Source organism: Cavia porcellus, unplaced genomic scaffold (assembly GCF_034190915.1).
Source record: "Cavia porcellus strain 051 isolate PalLab524CR breed Dunkin Hartley unplaced genomic scaffold, mCavPor4.1 scaffold_13, whole genome shotgun sequence".
In the NCBI taxonomy this organism is placed as follows: Eukaryota; Metazoa; Chordata; class Mammalia; order Rodentia; family Caviidae; genus Cavia; species Cavia porcellus.
Genome location: NW_026947496.1, coordinates 57,041,552 through 57,057,962, shown reverse-complemented (window position 1 = coordinate 57,057,962; position 16,411 = coordinate 57,041,552). Strand labels below are relative to the sequence as shown.

Here is a 16,411-nt window from a genome sequence, read left to right as displayed (position 1 = left end):
CTGCCTTTAACTTGTAATTACATTTATTTTATGTACTGTTTAATTTGGGTACAGAAAGATAATCATGTTGCCTTCGTTTGGAGTTTATTTGCAGAATTATGTTCTTTTGCCTTTTCAAAATTTGTTTTCAAATGTCTTTTAGTTAAATACAAAGCACTAGGTTTTGATGAAAACATATTTAGAAAGTATAAATACCTGATTTTATAAAGTGTACCTGTAAAATGAATGTGTGAAAATGTAAGCACAGTGAATATGTATTTCCAGTTTAATCATTCAAAACATTGTAAAACTAGTGGGAATCCAGCAATTTTGTGGAAGGCAAATTACATTAGAGTCTATTTATTTTAGAAACTGGGAATTGGTACAGTTTACAATGCAAACTCATGTAGCACACACAAATGTTGTAGGGAGGAAAATGTTTACAAAGACAATCACTGAAATCATAGGACCTATTAGAAACCCTTTCAAAAGTGTGAGGTCTGTATTGTTTCTGTCAGGATTAATTCTCATTATGTTAATGTAAGTTTTCAGCTGCTGTCAGGGACAAAATACAGATAAGCATTACTAGCAAGAGTCATTCTGTAAGTTTGCTGTGTTGTGATGTGATTACTTTAACATATGGGGAAGCATCCCACTGGGAAAGTACTCCAAATGTCAAGATCTGTGACTTGGTGGGAAGACACGGAAAAGATCCTGTTGGTAGAGAAACAGGTGAGCACTGAATTCGTGTGTCTGTCAGCTCCAACAACTCACAAAGCAAGTAACATTTTGTTAGTCCCTAGCTTAATTCTTTCTGAAGCAGTTAATTTTGTACAAATGTGATTACATTCTTCTCTTATTAAAGAATGAAATCAGAAACAAAAAGAGGAAATTAAGAGAGTGTTTACTGTAAATAAGAGAGTAGTTCTTGAGGAACACCCACCAGGAAGAAGTTCTGAAGTAGAATGGGCACCAAAGGCACCAAACTTTCTTTGTTTTGGTCTTATAGAAATAAAAGGCACAGGAGAGGTTATAAACTTTTTTTTTTAAATAAATTACTCAGCTGGACAAAGTTAGAGGAATCTGGTTATTTTGCATTTCTAATGTTCAGTCCTGAGATAGGAAGGAACTGTCAAACATGCAGCAAACTTTGCATAAGAACCTTCTTCCTAGGCAGAAGGGTCTTTCTCTTTCCATTCCTATGCTAATCTTTTATCTTTTTTTTTTCTGTTTTGCTTTTTACATTTCTAAGTTTAACTAACTGCATGACTTGAATTAGCTCAGTGTGTGTGCTATTTTCTTTCTATCCAACCGCTCTATTTAAGGTTGTTCTTACTTGGAGGCTAACTAACCAAACTGTGCACTATATTATGTTATATTATATTCCACTACATTTCTCTGTAAGCATAACTGATCACTGCCTGTGTAGAAGTGGCCTATTACGACTTTCTTAATGTTTCAGTATAATGATGTTAGTTCTATATGAGAGCACACTTGCATAAATAATAAGCAAGGATATGACTTATATGATGAGAAATCCTAAATTAAATTGACCTTCTGTACTTTATCATCAGTCCATGACTGTTTCCATTTTCTTTTTGTTTCTGCTCTTATCTGTCATTATCCCATTTTCTACATGTTATTTCCACTTTAGATAAAATGACTGTCAGCAATGACTAGCACATCAAGAGTTATTCAGTCTTCCTTTTTCCAAAACATCTAGCGTTCCTCTTTTCAAATCATACTGGCTCTATGTCCAAACATATACCAGTCACATGAAAGGAAAAATGGGATTAGATAATGTAAAAACCTCTCATTGTGGCAAAATGTATCATCAAGTTTCTCTAGAACTGATAGATATAGGAAGTGATGTAACACAAAATAATAGAGGAAAAAGATGAGAGGAAATTAGTGCATACCAGCAAATCAATAGCCTCTGCTACACTTAGTAAAGGAGGTAAACTTTTGGTTTAGCTGATTTTGTAGATAATATGATTTGTGCCTAAAAACTACGTTAGATGGTAACGACATAGAATTTCCTGAGCTTGCTGTATAATTTCAACTTAAACTTAGCATTTTTGCTAAGTTCCACATAGTTCTGTGGCTATCTGCTTTTACATATTCCATGTAAAAATAGTCCAAGAGAATATTTGGTTCTCATATGATGGACGAAGAAGAAAATCACGATTAATATTGCAGTTATAATCTTAGATTTGGCTTAGTCCAGCAAAGTCTCTTCTTATTTGGATAAGAAAAAAATCACGTAAGTTTTTATTAGCAACTCTTGTTTCTGTCAAAGTTTCATGTGTAAATGTGTTTGCACTTTCTTCACCTCCGTCTGGTAATACCTCAAAGTGAAAGATACGTTTTAATATAAAATAGACACACGTATCAGAACTAAACTATACTTGGTATTAGCTGAGTAGTTTGTAGTAAAAAACAAAACAAAAACAGAAAAAGGAAAGACTTAGAACTGTACGTCCTCAGTAAAAGCTAAATAGTCATAGATTCAGTTCAGTTTCATTTACAAAAGAAGCAATTTTATGAGATAGAAATGGAAAGACAAATCTTGCCATAGTTGCAATTAAATAGAAATAGATAAACTGTTTCTCCATATGGAAGATGCAAATGTGAATCCCACAGTACATATCACATGCATAATGCAATGTGAAGCCAGTAAGACATCTCACCTCCCAGTTTTGGATCTAAAACACAAGCTGAGACTTGGCAGAATATACTGTGTATATTGAGTGGCTTTCATTGGAAGTGGAACATTGCCTTCATCTGCAAAAAAATTTTGAAATACCTTGTAAAACATAAGTGAAAATGATTAATTGACTTGATCCAACTGTTTTGCATATATAATTTGAAGTTGCATCAGTTACTTCTTTTTCTGTTAAAAATCGTATGATTCAGATTAAACCAAGTTATCTATCTTTGGCTGCTTTCATTTTATTTCGCTCAGAGGTTTGTAAGAGGCTCACTGGTTTGTATTTAATTAAGAGCTATTTCTGACTTGAAGGAAATATCTTTTCCTTAGCTTTATAAATTTCTCTCCTATGGATGTTAATATTTAGTTCTTAATTAAGAGGAGTCTTTGCTGTCACTCAGTTATTAAATTGTCATCAATTGTGGTTTCATGATTCAAAGCTAGGGAAAAAAATCAATTTTATCCCTGCATTGCTACCTTTTAACAGATACCTGAGAATACCTCACAGTGCTCAGAATTATGAAATGAAGAAAGCATAGCAAGTTTGCTTATGATATGACAGGTTACAATATCCACCTGCAGGTGTCGAGATGTTTTATAGTTCACTTAGTAAAATACTGAAATAAATGTAACTCTAGCCTCTCTGATAGCTTTAACCTATCTTTTGAAGTTTTATATTTATTTTTATTTACCTGGATAGATTATTTTTTTATTTGCTAGCTTGTCTGAATTTCTTATTTTTTTTTCTTTTCTCCCATTGCAGCAAAGCCTCATTGGGTTCAGTTCATAAAAGATATGGAAATGGCTGTGGAGGACAGTCTTTACTGGGAATGTCGAGCCAGTGGGAAGCCCAAACCTTCCTACCGATGGTTGAAAAATGGAGAAGCCCTGGTCTTAGAGGTAAGGTAATGTGTTAGATCAGTTTGCCCTCTATCTGCTTCATGTTGAGTAAATGGTCCCTTTGGTTCCTAGTGCCAAAGTAAACAATTGAGTTTGTGCAATTTTATTTTTACCTAAGCAGTGCTAAGAGATAATAACATAAAAATCCAGTACTCAGTCTGCTAATTAGATCTTTTCAACACTGCATTTCGTTGGGTAGAGGTGGATTTGTCAGGTTAGTTACAAAATAATATCCTGTTTCTTGGTATTAAAACTAGAAAAGGCTGGACTTGAATCAAACATACAATATACTTTTCTTTCCCTGTTTGACTACTTGGTATGTCCTCTAGAGAATAAATACATGTATTACTTGATTACCTTGTTATATGGATAGTTATTTTCTCAATGACTTTTCCTTTCAAACCATGCAATTTTGACTCCTTTTTGTATACTAAGTCAATTATGTTTCTTTAAATTTCTATACATAACCATACATACTTTCTTAAAAACCTTGTCAGTATGTATGTTTCCCAGAACCTTTTCCACTGAATTTATAATGTGTTCAATGTGCATGATTTAAAAATAAAGTGTGTTGAAAAATATCTCTAGCTGATGAGATAGAAATCTAGATCATGTTATTTTTTTTAATTGGAAATTTTAACCATGCATAAAACTTAAGTAGTCATTGCAGTTTACCTGCTGCTCTGATACTTATATAATTTTGAGCTGAGTGATATTTATTCATAGTTCTAATAGGTCTTTCAAATTTCAAAGAAATAAAGGTTAATTTTCAGATTAGACTGATGACCACTCAGAGGAAAATGTAGAAGCCTGTGTCTTATTGAGTGATACTCATTTGTATTCATTTTTCTCCTAAAGTGTTTATATGTAAGGTATTTTTTTATTGCCTAGGAGAGAATACAGATAGAAAATGGTGCTCTTACAATATCCAACCTAAATGTGACTGATTCTGGCATGTTCCAGTGCATAGCAGAAAACAAACATGGTCTCATCTATTCCAGTGCTGAGCTGAAGGTTGTTGGTAAGACTAATTTTCTCTGTAATTAATTTTTTGTAAATCCTCCATCATTGCCAGAAGCCAACATGTTTACGTTCATATTAGACTCCTGCATCTAATGACATCTACAGTATAACAGCATGAATATTCAGCATTTCTAATAAAGGCACACAGTTTAATGATTTATAAAGAAAAGCAGCAGTTGTATCCAGAATTAAGACCCAAAGGCCGAAGTTAATCAACAGAAGGAAGAAAATTCACCTGTTTTTATCATTTCAAATGTTATGGACAAAGGTGCACTTCTTCAAATAATAAGTGATATTAGTGCTCCTCTGACCTGTGAAATCAAATACCAGTATTTGAATAGAGAATGTTTTTTATTCAAAAGGAGTTTCTTTTGTCTTTCTTAACTCTATGGGAAGCATCAGATGCCATTCATGGGGAAGCTGTAATCATCTGTTATTTAAAATTATGAATTATTTTCTTGTTCTCCTAACTTACAGAAAGAAAAAATTTTTATCGTGTTTAGGGTACTTTTCTTGAAGAACACTTAAGTTGCAGAGGATTAAAAATTTAACCAAAATGTCATAGAGTTGCATAAAATAGAAAAGGAAAATGGAAGAGAGTGAAAAGGGATTGGGTGAAAAAATTCATCAGTCCTAATTAAATTGGAAAATTGGATTTTAGCATAACATGATCCAGGCTGGGCTCACCTAGCTCTTATCAGTTTCTGTATGAGAGTTCCCAAGACATTCAGTTTGTTACTGAAGTTAAGTTATTGGGAAAAATGGCTGTATTAATCGCTCAAAAAGAACTCACTGTGCTTCATGTTATTGGTTGCGTGTAACCTGACTTAGGTCTTTATCAATTGCTTACTCAGTCCATAAGGACCATAAGGATATAAGGCCCTGCTGAGTCTTAACTCAATGATGCTCAACTGAAAACAGTTTTTCTTTTTTCCCAAAGGTATATATTTGGAAATGTATGGATTTTTTTTTTTTTTTTTTTTTTTTTTTTGGTCATAATGAGAGGCTTGGAGAGAAAGGGTCCCTTGTGTAATATTAGCACATTGTAAGTGGAAGCCCAAAGAGGCTGCCGGATTTTCTAACATACAAAGACAGCCTCTCACGATGAATGATTATCCAGCCCAAAGTGTCAAGAGAAGTTGAGAATCCCTAGCTTAACGGAAAATAAGTGTCTTGTCCCTGGTATCTGAACATTAGAAATGGATCATCCGGGCCAGGAATGATGTCCGCAAACGAGGTATCATCAGTGAAAATCTGGATCCCATTATCTGTGACAGAGAAACAGGATATTAAGACAAAAAGGGAAGTGGACTTCCTCCCAAATTTCAGGTGAAAGTGCCCTGCTTAATGAACCTTCAGAGCCATAGCTTATTCGTCTTTTAAATGGTGGAATTCCTATCAATGTATTGTGTGGAGTTATGTGAAGGAAAAAGTATGGGATATGTTTTTAAAAGATTTTATTCAAATGTAAATAAGTTTTTGTTTTTGAAGAAATTAATTTTTCAGGTCTAAATTTGTAAGACCCAACAAATTCTGGTTAATATGCCTTCTTTTTCATAATCATATGGAAATCACATGCTTCTTTTCCATATAAAGTATCAACTTATTAAAACAATATATTATATTCACTAGGATTTTTTAATAAAACAGCATTAGCTATTTGAGAAAATTACTGGATTCTTAACTTTTTTCTACATATGTAATAAAACAGAAAATATTTTTCTGATAAGTATATTATTTCATTCAATTGACACATTAGTATATATCATGAACATTCAGATAATGTTTCAGAATTGACACTTCACACATTATTAGAAGACACAATACCTTTGACATATGATAATCTTTAATGCACTACTATAACATTTAATATAGTATTAACATTATACTACCTTTCCCCAATTGGGAAGTTAAATTTAACTATACAAGAATGTTATAATAGAACTTGACACATTCATTTTAGTGAGATTATTGGTTCTCCATTCAGCCTTCTTTCTGTGACCCTTTGCTGTGCACCTGCCACATGCCAGGCTCTACATGATGTCCTGTAGCTGAGAGACAAACCTATCCCCCATCTTCATAGAACAAACGTTTGTAATCATTCAGTGCTAAGTAACCAGCTCTCATATACTCATCTGTGACCTGACTTGTATCTGCATGGTAAACATTAAAAATTCTCATACAAACTAAATTTTTAAAATGCAGAACTTGCCCCAAATTCCACAACAGGAGGCACTTTTCTGGCCCTGAAATCTGTGCATACTGCATGGCATATCAAGTATCACTTTCCATGCCAAACATAATAATAAAATGGACATACAGTTGGCCTGTCAAGTTTACAGGAAATTGAAACCAAAAAGATCCAACATTCATTAAGCCCATGATCCATTCTCCCTCTCTTTCTTCTTTTTTTTTTTTTTTTTTCCTTTTTCAGCCTCTGCTCCCGATTTTTCAAAGAACCCCATGAGAAACTTGATTCGGGTGCAGGTGGGAAGCCTGGTGAACCTGGATTGCAAACCCAGAGCTTCCCCCAGGGCACTGTGTTCCTGGAAGAAAGGAGATGCAGTGGTGCAGGAACATGAAAGGTATTCTGTCCTCCAAACCATGGTGATTTTCTTTCTTTCAAAGTACGCTTTCCAGAAGAAATGCCACAGAGTACTGTTTCAGTAGATGTGAGATATTTAAGAATCAAAACAGTAGTATCTTCGTTTCGTAATAGTCTCATTTATGACAGTACTTAGTTTTTGAAATCTAATAGTAAAGATATGCCTAATTTCTATGCACAGAGAATTCCTTCTTCTAGCTAATATTTTCTTCCCAGTCCTCTTGTGAGATTCAACCAGAAAATAAAGTTACTCTACTCCCAGATGCAGGACGACATCCCAAGAAGATAATAAAATGAGGGCACATGTGAAGGAAAGATGAAAATTGCTGTTCTCTTATCCTGAAATTGTTTAGCACTCCTGGCATTTAATTTAAGCAAAATTTTCTTGGTATTTTGATTATCTTCATAATGAAATGAAGAGGCAAAATGGATCTTACTTAAAAGAACAGATTCTGAGTCATGCTGCCAGTGTTCAGATTTTCATTCTGCCTTTTACCAGCTCAGTGCTGTGCCTCATTTTTCTATGCCTCATTTCTTTATTTGATAATGGAAATGATGATAATAGTTTATACCTCATGTCAAGATGATTACATGGATAAAATGTATAAATATTCATAAAGTGCTTAAATCAGTACCTAGCGAAAAATAAGCATATGCACTGTCTATTTTGCTATTTATTAAATACTTTGGTTTTATCAGATGTTACACTCAGGGCTTATGATGACAGAATAATAGCCCCAAACCCATGGTCTTTCCCTGGACACTTGTGACTGTGTTACATTAGGCGGCAAAAGTGATTAAATTTGAATGTGGAATTAAGGTTGCTAATTAGTTAAATGCAAAACAAAGTTTAACCAAACTTGTATGACTGGATCAATACTATTCACTATAGCCCTTCAAAAAGAAAGAGGAAGGGAAAAAATTGTCCAGAGAGGTTTGGTCATAAAAGAAGCAGCAGGAGGCACCTGAAGCATGGGAGAGCCTTTGGTGTCTGCTACTGGCTTTGAAGACTGTAGAAACTGCACATTAATGAAACATCCACCTCTCCAGTCCAGGAACCTCAAGGAACTGTCTTTTGCCAGTAGCCTAAATGAGCACATGAATTCCAGAACCTTCAGTAGACGTGAAGTTCTGCCAGTTCCTTAATTATAAGCCGGTGAGACCTGGACTGCACTTATTGTCTCCAGAACTGTAAGAAAATGAATTTACAAAGGGTAGTCAAAAGATGGAGTGAGTGTTTCAATTAAAAAAACTGTTGAAGAAACATGGCCATTAATTCCCCTCAGAATACTTTCCTCAAATCAAACACAGTTCCCTACTTGGCGAGTACCTTTGTGAGGTATGATAAAAAATACCAAAATGCCAAATGCCATGCAGCAGAAAACTTAAAACACATTAGGGAATGTCCTCATCCACCTGATTCATGATTTCTGGCAATATGAGACTTCTGGATTTTTCCCAAAGTCAAAATGACAAGGCGAGGCAAACATTTAGAATGAATTACCCACATTGAGGCAGCCACAAAAAAAGATATTCACTAAAGAAGATTTAAAACAGCTTCAGAAGGTTGCAAGGATAATGGGATAAGCATGTATAAAGTGGGGGGAGGATTTAGAAGAGAAATAATGACACCATTATTTATATATCTCCTTTAAACATTTTGTTACACATTTTATACATTTTTGAGTGGAAGGGGGCATGAGTATAGAGTGATATAGAAGAGAGGAGGGGAAAATAAAAAGAATCAGAATTCAAGATACCCCACAATGAATTCACAATGAATCATAAATACATACCAATAGCAATAGGCAATTTAATACCAAGCTTTACACAGATTGTCTCCTGTAAACTTCTTTGGAGTCAATGAGAAAATTGCAGTTTAGAGGAATCGTGTAATTTTGCCTAAGGTCATAGGTTCCGAACCACACTACGTCTGTTCTACTGTGGAGCAGCGCTGGTCACCTCCTTTGTTGGCCCTTGCTTTGTGTAGCAGCCCAGATGATTTGAGGTGACCTCAACCTTTGAAGCCATGAGTCCCAATTATTTCTTTTAGAAATGAGAGGGAACCAAACTGTAAAAGCTTAGTCCATATTATGTGAAGTTGCTCTTTAAAAATCACAAGTCATACTGCAAATGACCAGGTAGAACTGCTTTTAGACTATAGGACAAGGCTATTTTTATGAGTTGATTGTGACAACACATCCTACAATCTCTTCATTATTCGAGGTGAGACACCTTCATTAAAAGGCCAATACAGCAGGAGGACAAGGTGAAACTGTGAACAGAGCTGTTACACACTGTCCAGCCAAATGTGAGGCCGCAGAGAATAGATTTCTGAAACAGGAAACCAATGATTTGAAGTTAGATTTTTTTTTTTTTTTGGTCTTTTTTTGAGACAGGGTTTCACCTTATGGTTCATGCTGGCCTTGAACTCACTTTGTAGCCCAGGCTGGCCTTGAACTCCCAGCAATCCTCCTGCCTTAGCAGGAGTGCTGACATTATAGATGTGTCTGCACCATGCCCAACTGAAGTTTGATTTTTATAAAACAGTTTAAACAAGTATACATTCATGTTGAAAATGGGTTACTTTTGACTGTGATTGAAGTTGTCTTCCTGTACAACTGCTGACTTTTTTTGTGTGTACGTTTTAAATAGTTTTGTTTGTGTGCATAAAATTGAATGATTGCTTTCTGAAGACTTTAATACTTTGCATGATCATCAACCCACTTGTCCTCGCAGTATTACATATAGCAGCCAAAGAATTTTAATCTTAACTTTCTAAGAGAATATGAAAATTAAGAGATTTAGCTTAAACGAACCACATAAGAAGAGGTTTATCCTACATAGCACAGTGATGGTTAAGGAAAAGACTATAAATTCCAGAATCAGAACAGGTATTTCTGACTTTGGCTGCTTACTTCTTGGGTCTTGTTAGTCACTTATGTATTATGTCTGAACTTTAGTTATTTTATCTATTAAATAGAAACAATATTTCTATACCTATTTGCCTTAAGGTAAGCGTTTAGCACAGTGCCTTATATTTGCAGATACACCTATCAGTAAGAATGAGGTTATATTAAAAATTAAATGGTGTAAGTAGTTATTAATAGCTGAGATATACGAAAGGCTTTTTATATGCTTTTTATATGTTAGGTGTTTGGGGGTTGGTTGATCTTTCTGAAGGTAGACATTCAAGGCTGTGTCCTTTAGGGAACAGGTCCCAGCTGTCCAACAGCCCAACAGCCTCACCTCATGAACCAAGATGGCTGCTGAGCCGTACCCTCCCAGTGACACCCCAGGCAACAGGAAGGAGGAAGACAGATATGAGGATCCCATATCCTTATAACAGACTCCCTGACACCTTACCAATTATAAACTAGTTCCTTGGTTACATGTAACAGTGAGCCAAGCTGGGAAGTATGTTTTTGTTTTGTTTTGTTTGTTGTCTGTTGTCTTCCCTCCTGCCCCATAGAAATGTGCTTAGTGAAAGAACCGAGTGTCTGTTAAGGATAGAGGGGGAAACGTTTGCACTCCAGCAGTATCTCAGCCCCTTTTAGGGGGCACCTCCATTTCGGTGCTCCCTAAAAGGGTACTTTGACCTCTCCGCTTTGTATACTAAGGAAGCTTTTGAATATCAGATGAAGCTTGAGGCAGAAGCATGTTTACACAGAGGGTATAGAGTCCTGTAGTCCTTCCTAGGATTACGGTTTGAATTGAGTTTTTATCTCTTTGGACAGCTAAATCAGTGATGATCCAGGGTCTTGGTGCTCAGGGAAAGCCTGCTAGAAGCAATTATGGAACAAGTTGTGGGTTTGAATCTTATCCAAGTCCAAGGGAAATCAAAATAGGCCGCAGCCATCACTTGGCAAGGAAAGCCCTATATCTTTCCCTCTTGACTTGGTTTGCAGACTTCAGCCAAAACAGGGAAACATGTTAAATGGTAGATTTATTGCTGTTGTTTAGTCATAGATTAAGCCAATTTAGAAACTCCAAATTTAAACCTCTTTGAAGGGACAAATGAATTTATTAAAGTGTTTGAGAAGAAAAAAAGTAACAAATTGGGTGCAATATTCATGACAAGATTAGAAATTCGTTTCATGTTTTAGTTAGCGAGTTTTGAGAACTTTTTATTTTGTTTTGGTAAATAAACCTGGGTTTGTCAGTGAATAAGAAACAGGATAAATAAAGTTTTCTTTAATATAGCATAGGGGTTCTGTAGCACATATGTTTTGGTTAAGAAAATATGCTAGTATATATAGCATCAAAGTTTAAAATCAAAAAATTCAAGAACTAAATCCTAAGAATTGTAAAATAAAAGCCTGATAAATACAAGTACTATATAAGTCATAAAATATATTTGAATAATTTTAAGCTTTTTGTTTTGTAATTTTTATATCAGCACAATAACAACTTTGAAATTATAAATAAAGCATGATAATTGGCTCTAAGTCAGTGAGACACCTACATTACTGAATTGTCTCCAAAGAGTCAGAGTTTTTGCTTTTCAGTATGAAGAATATTTTAAGCTGATGTTATAAATGGATTATTGCCCTCTTAAAAAAGCTGTTAATAGATAACAGAGCTTATGGCATAAGCTGAGCACTTGGAATAAGTTCTCATTCTATCACTGGAAAATATTTTGAGTAAGTGCTATGCCAGGAACTTAGTATTTGTTTTTAATCAAAGATGCCTATTTGGTTATTTGGAGTTCTTTTCGTTTCATTGTATTTTGTTTTTAATTATAGAGACAAATTAGGTAACTCAGAGCAGTCACAGCACAACTCCACTGGCAAGTTACAGTACAAACAGAGATCACCCAAGAAGACCTCCTCTCCAGTTAGCAATATGAGCACAGTTTTTGGAATGAAATATGGATAGGAGAACTTGCACCTCTACCAAGGGTTGCAAGAGAATCCTCCAAACAGAAGGAAGTGTGTGCAGAGGCACAGTGGCAAGCATAGTAGAGGCATTGCAATATTTTTGAGCTGCTTCAATAAAATACTTTAGACTGTATAATTTATAAAGGATAGATATTTATTTATCACAGTTCTGAAACCTAGAAAGTATTAAGTTCAAGGTGCCAGTAGATTCTGTATCTGGTCAGTGTTCCCGCTCAGCTCCATAAATGATGTTTTGTTGCTATATTACTATATGGTAGAAGAAACAAAACAAGTTCCTTCAACATCTTTTTAATGGCACTCATTCCATTCGTGAGAGTGGAGCAGTCTCCTTCAGAGGCTGCACCTTTTAATTCCACCACCATAAGCATTACTTTCAGCAGGAGTTCTGGAGCAGGCATTGCGATTATTACAGTATTTGAGTTACTGAATGTTCAGGAACTTCCAGCATAAAGTGCTGTGGGAGAGGAATGGGCAGAGAGAGTCAAGTTGTACAGATGAGCCGGGACCTTATTGGTTGCTTTGTAAACCAGATTGAGAAGTATGACCTTTATTCCACAGACACTAGGAAACAGCAGAATAAAATACGACAGAATAAAATCAGATTATCAGGGCTATGAGATCTTTCAGCACTAGGCCATTGTGAGAGTGGAGGAATTGGCTTGTTAGCAGCCTCCACCAGGGTGAATAAGAGAACAGAATGGTTTACAGTCTCCCCGTTGAATTTCCATTTATATGTTCCATTTTTATATCTTGAACAGTTATTTGTGGGGGGGGATATGTATACATCAACTAGTGATTTTTTACTGTTTATTCTTTTATTTGAAATTATGTACTATTTCTGCCTGTTTTCTATTGTTTTATCTTTCTTTAAATAAACAACAACAACAAAAAAGATAACAGAACCACACAGCCAGAGCTAAAGAAAGAACAGTGGGGATGGAAAGAAGGCTTTAGGAGCTTGAGCATAACAAACATTGCCACAGTAGCTGCCCCATGGCTGTGGAAACAATTATTCTAAGCATGTAGATATCGTTAAGTGGCAGAGAGCATACCTTTTATCCTGGAAATTCAGACATTCAAATTGTTAATAGAGGTTTTTTTTTTTTTTAATCTCATTTAGTAACTGATTTATTAAGTAAATGTCAATTTAAATCTCTGGTGCTCAAAATATTCTAAATTTTAAAATCACTAGATTCAGGAATTGAGTAAAGGTTTTTCTGAACTTTTTCTTTTGGTTTTGTTTTTGCATCATCTATTATTGGGTAAAATTGCATTTTTTCGTCTCCCTTTGGAAAAATTTTCTGAATAAGCAGAAATATTTTACCCTTTGAGGATCTAATAGTATTTACTAAGTGTTAATGTTTTAGTATTATTCCATTCATTTATTCATTAAATCATGTGTTTTCAGAAAAAGACCAATTAAAATTGGGTCTTTTGTTTCCTTTAAGCAAAGTAAAATTGAAAAACACCCTTGAGAATAGGAATAGGCATAGTTTGTGAGACGAAATAGCCAATTGGCATATTTTAGAGAAGGCTTGGCTTTGTTCTATCACTTAGTGATACTTGAAACGCATTAGCCAATTACTTTAAAAAACGATGCATTTGATTTGAACGTTATTGCTTATAATAGTAAATATTTTATTGCAATAGCCTCAGTTCAAAAAGAGTCAAAGAATGGCCCATTACTTCTAATTAAACAAATTAAAATTATTTCCAATGTTCTACACAGCATTTAATACTATAGAAATTTAAATGCTTTTTAAAGAAAGAAAGGGTAAAGATTTTTTTTCCAAATATAAATAGCCGTAATCCAGATAGAGCTTTTAAAATATATTAGGCAATTCTTAATGCATTTTTGCATATAGCTAGAAGCTTTTAAGTGCAGTGAGCATTATATGCTGTACGATCCCATTTATGTGACATTCCTGGAAAATGAACAGTTTTAAGGGCAAAAATCAGTCTTTAAAGCAAGGACTGCCTGCTGAAGGCTGGGACGGGGGAAAGAGAGAAGACTGGAAAGCCAGAGGTAGCTACTGGGGAGGGCAAACTATTCTAGCTCTTGATTGTGATAGTAGTTACCTAAATACATTCATTTGTTAGAGCTCACAAAATTCTGTACCACAAAGTGTGAATTATCCTGCATTTATATTATACTTAAAATAAAATTACATTCATTTCATCCAGCTTTCATGAATGGCTCTATTTAGGGGTTTCAGTGCTTAAGATATGCCCCCAACTTCATTTTGTTTCTGTTTGTAAAGCATTGAGAAATTAAATGATGTTACTTTACAAGCAGTCTCTAAATGCAGTAACCAGGATAACAGTGCCAAAGCCAGGACCACTTGACATTTCTGTCACAGGCCCTCCAAGTGATTACAGCTTTGCTTTGGTAATGTTGTGGCTAGGGAATCTATGACAATCTAGCAAATCAGTCGGGTAGCATTTACTCAGGTCAAGCTCTTGGCCATACTGTTTCTGTCTCCATCCTTTTCCAATGCTTCCCATTTATGACTCCTCTAGGATCATAGCTGACTCTAGTTTTAATACTATTAAAAGTGCTGCCTCCTGGTACTATCCTCTCACCCACATCTACCCAGGTAAGCAGCTGCTCCCTCCAAGTTTTCCCTCCAAGTATGAAAGTTCAGTAAGCTTCAGTTAATCTACCCTCAGCCACACAGCTGAGATCTCAACAAATATTGTATTCCTAAATGCCAAACTTCAGGCCAATTTTAACCACTGAACTTAGAAATACAACATTTACCATGCTGTCACTTCAATAAAGTGAGTATTTAAAGGATTTACTATGGATGTTCCTGACCCCCGCCCGCTTTGTCATATCCTTATTCAGTGCTGGGAACTTATGGGCAGCACCAGGAATGCAAAGATGAATAAGAAACATCTATTTACAATGTGGAAAATGAAACCATCAATTATAGTGCGATAGATTGTGTAATTAAGGTGACCATGTAATTTTTCTATGAAAGAAACATTTGAAAAGAAAGGGGCAGTGTCAGAAATCACCTTCCAGACCATTCACATAAGCATCACTGATGAGGACACTGGACATTGCCATCCTGTAAATTATGGGGCCGTTTATGCAAGAATCACAGAGGAGAGATGCTGTCTCAGCCTAGGAGAACAGGAGAGCAGCTTTTACATTAGATTAAGCTGAGGATTTAAACTTGAAGATAGTCAAATGAAGAGTCACTGCATTTTAAATTTACGTTTGACTCACAGAAGGCATCAAAATGATGTCCTCTTTACCACATGACATCAGCTACCTCCATTGCATATCTATACAGCTTCCCTTATTAACCACAAGACAGCTTAAGTTTCTGCGCATTTGTATCATTATTTGCATGAATTATTTATGTCTATTTGGCATGCAGTATACTAATTGCTATTCACATTATGCTGTGTCAGATAAAGTTGAATATAAATTTTGTTTGCTTTATTTTAGTATGTGGACAGAGCAAAGCTTTGAAGTCTGAAAGTCGTGGGTCAAATCTTGAGTCTGCAGCTTAGCTAGCTGTATGGCGCTAACAAATTATACACTCCCTGGATCTTAGTTTCTTTATGAAATGAGGACAGTAGTCCTTAATTTCCAGGGTTAGTCAGATGATTGCTAAATTTCCAGGGTTAGTCAGACATTTGCTTACCATGAGATCTTGCTAAAATGGACTAAAGAAACTGTTCTTTTCTGGCAAGTCTAGTTTTCTTCGAACAAATAATTTATTGCTGTGCCCCACACCATTTCACTCATATTCTCGGCCACCCTCTCCTTATCCCAGTAGACTTTAATTGCAATGATAAATGTAAAATAAAGTATATAAAATACTGAAGCTGCTTCTACATAGGTCCTTGAAAAGGTACCCAGTGCTATTGATACAATTTTTAATATTACTACTTTTTTCATGGTGTTGCTCAGACACCTAAAGACTAACAAGAATTGACCAAAATGAAGGAACAGTACAGACCTTTGTTTATATCAATAAACTGAGTTTCATGTTACTTAAACCTTAAGTAATGAATTTGACCCAAATATTATTTTAAAGAAATGTATGATAAATTGTATAAACTTAAATATCACATTGCCCTTAAATCCATATTTCAAATTCAACTTAAATATCACATTTCTCTTAAATCCATATTTCAAATTCAATTTTTATGGATTGCTTAAATTAGGGATACTTTAAGAAATACTTTGTCAGTGTTTTGATTTTGACAAGGGAATCCTGAGTAATGAATCAGAATTGCAGGCTATTAGTATCTACTTCAAACCAGTTTGTTGTT

General features: G+C 35.0%; 1 protein-coding gene across 7 annotated transcripts in view; it reads left to right on the top strand.

The window, feature by feature from the left end:
- The window catches only part of Cntn3 (contactin 3), a 319,453-nt gene that overhangs the window by 232,049 nt on the left and 70,993 nt on the right, over positions 1-16,411 (top strand). For all 7 annotated transcript variants that reach the window (XM_063260258.1, XM_063260257.1, XM_063260261.1 and 4 more), the window contains 3 exons: positions 3,453-3,589; positions 4,481-4,610; positions 7,047-7,197. In XM_063260258.1, coding sequence (XP_063116328.1) covers positions 3,453-3,589; positions 4,481-4,610; positions 7,047-7,197 — 418 coding nt within the window. The remainder of the gene's footprint in view (positions 1-3,452; positions 3,590-4,480; positions 4,611-7,046; positions 7,198-16,411) is intronic.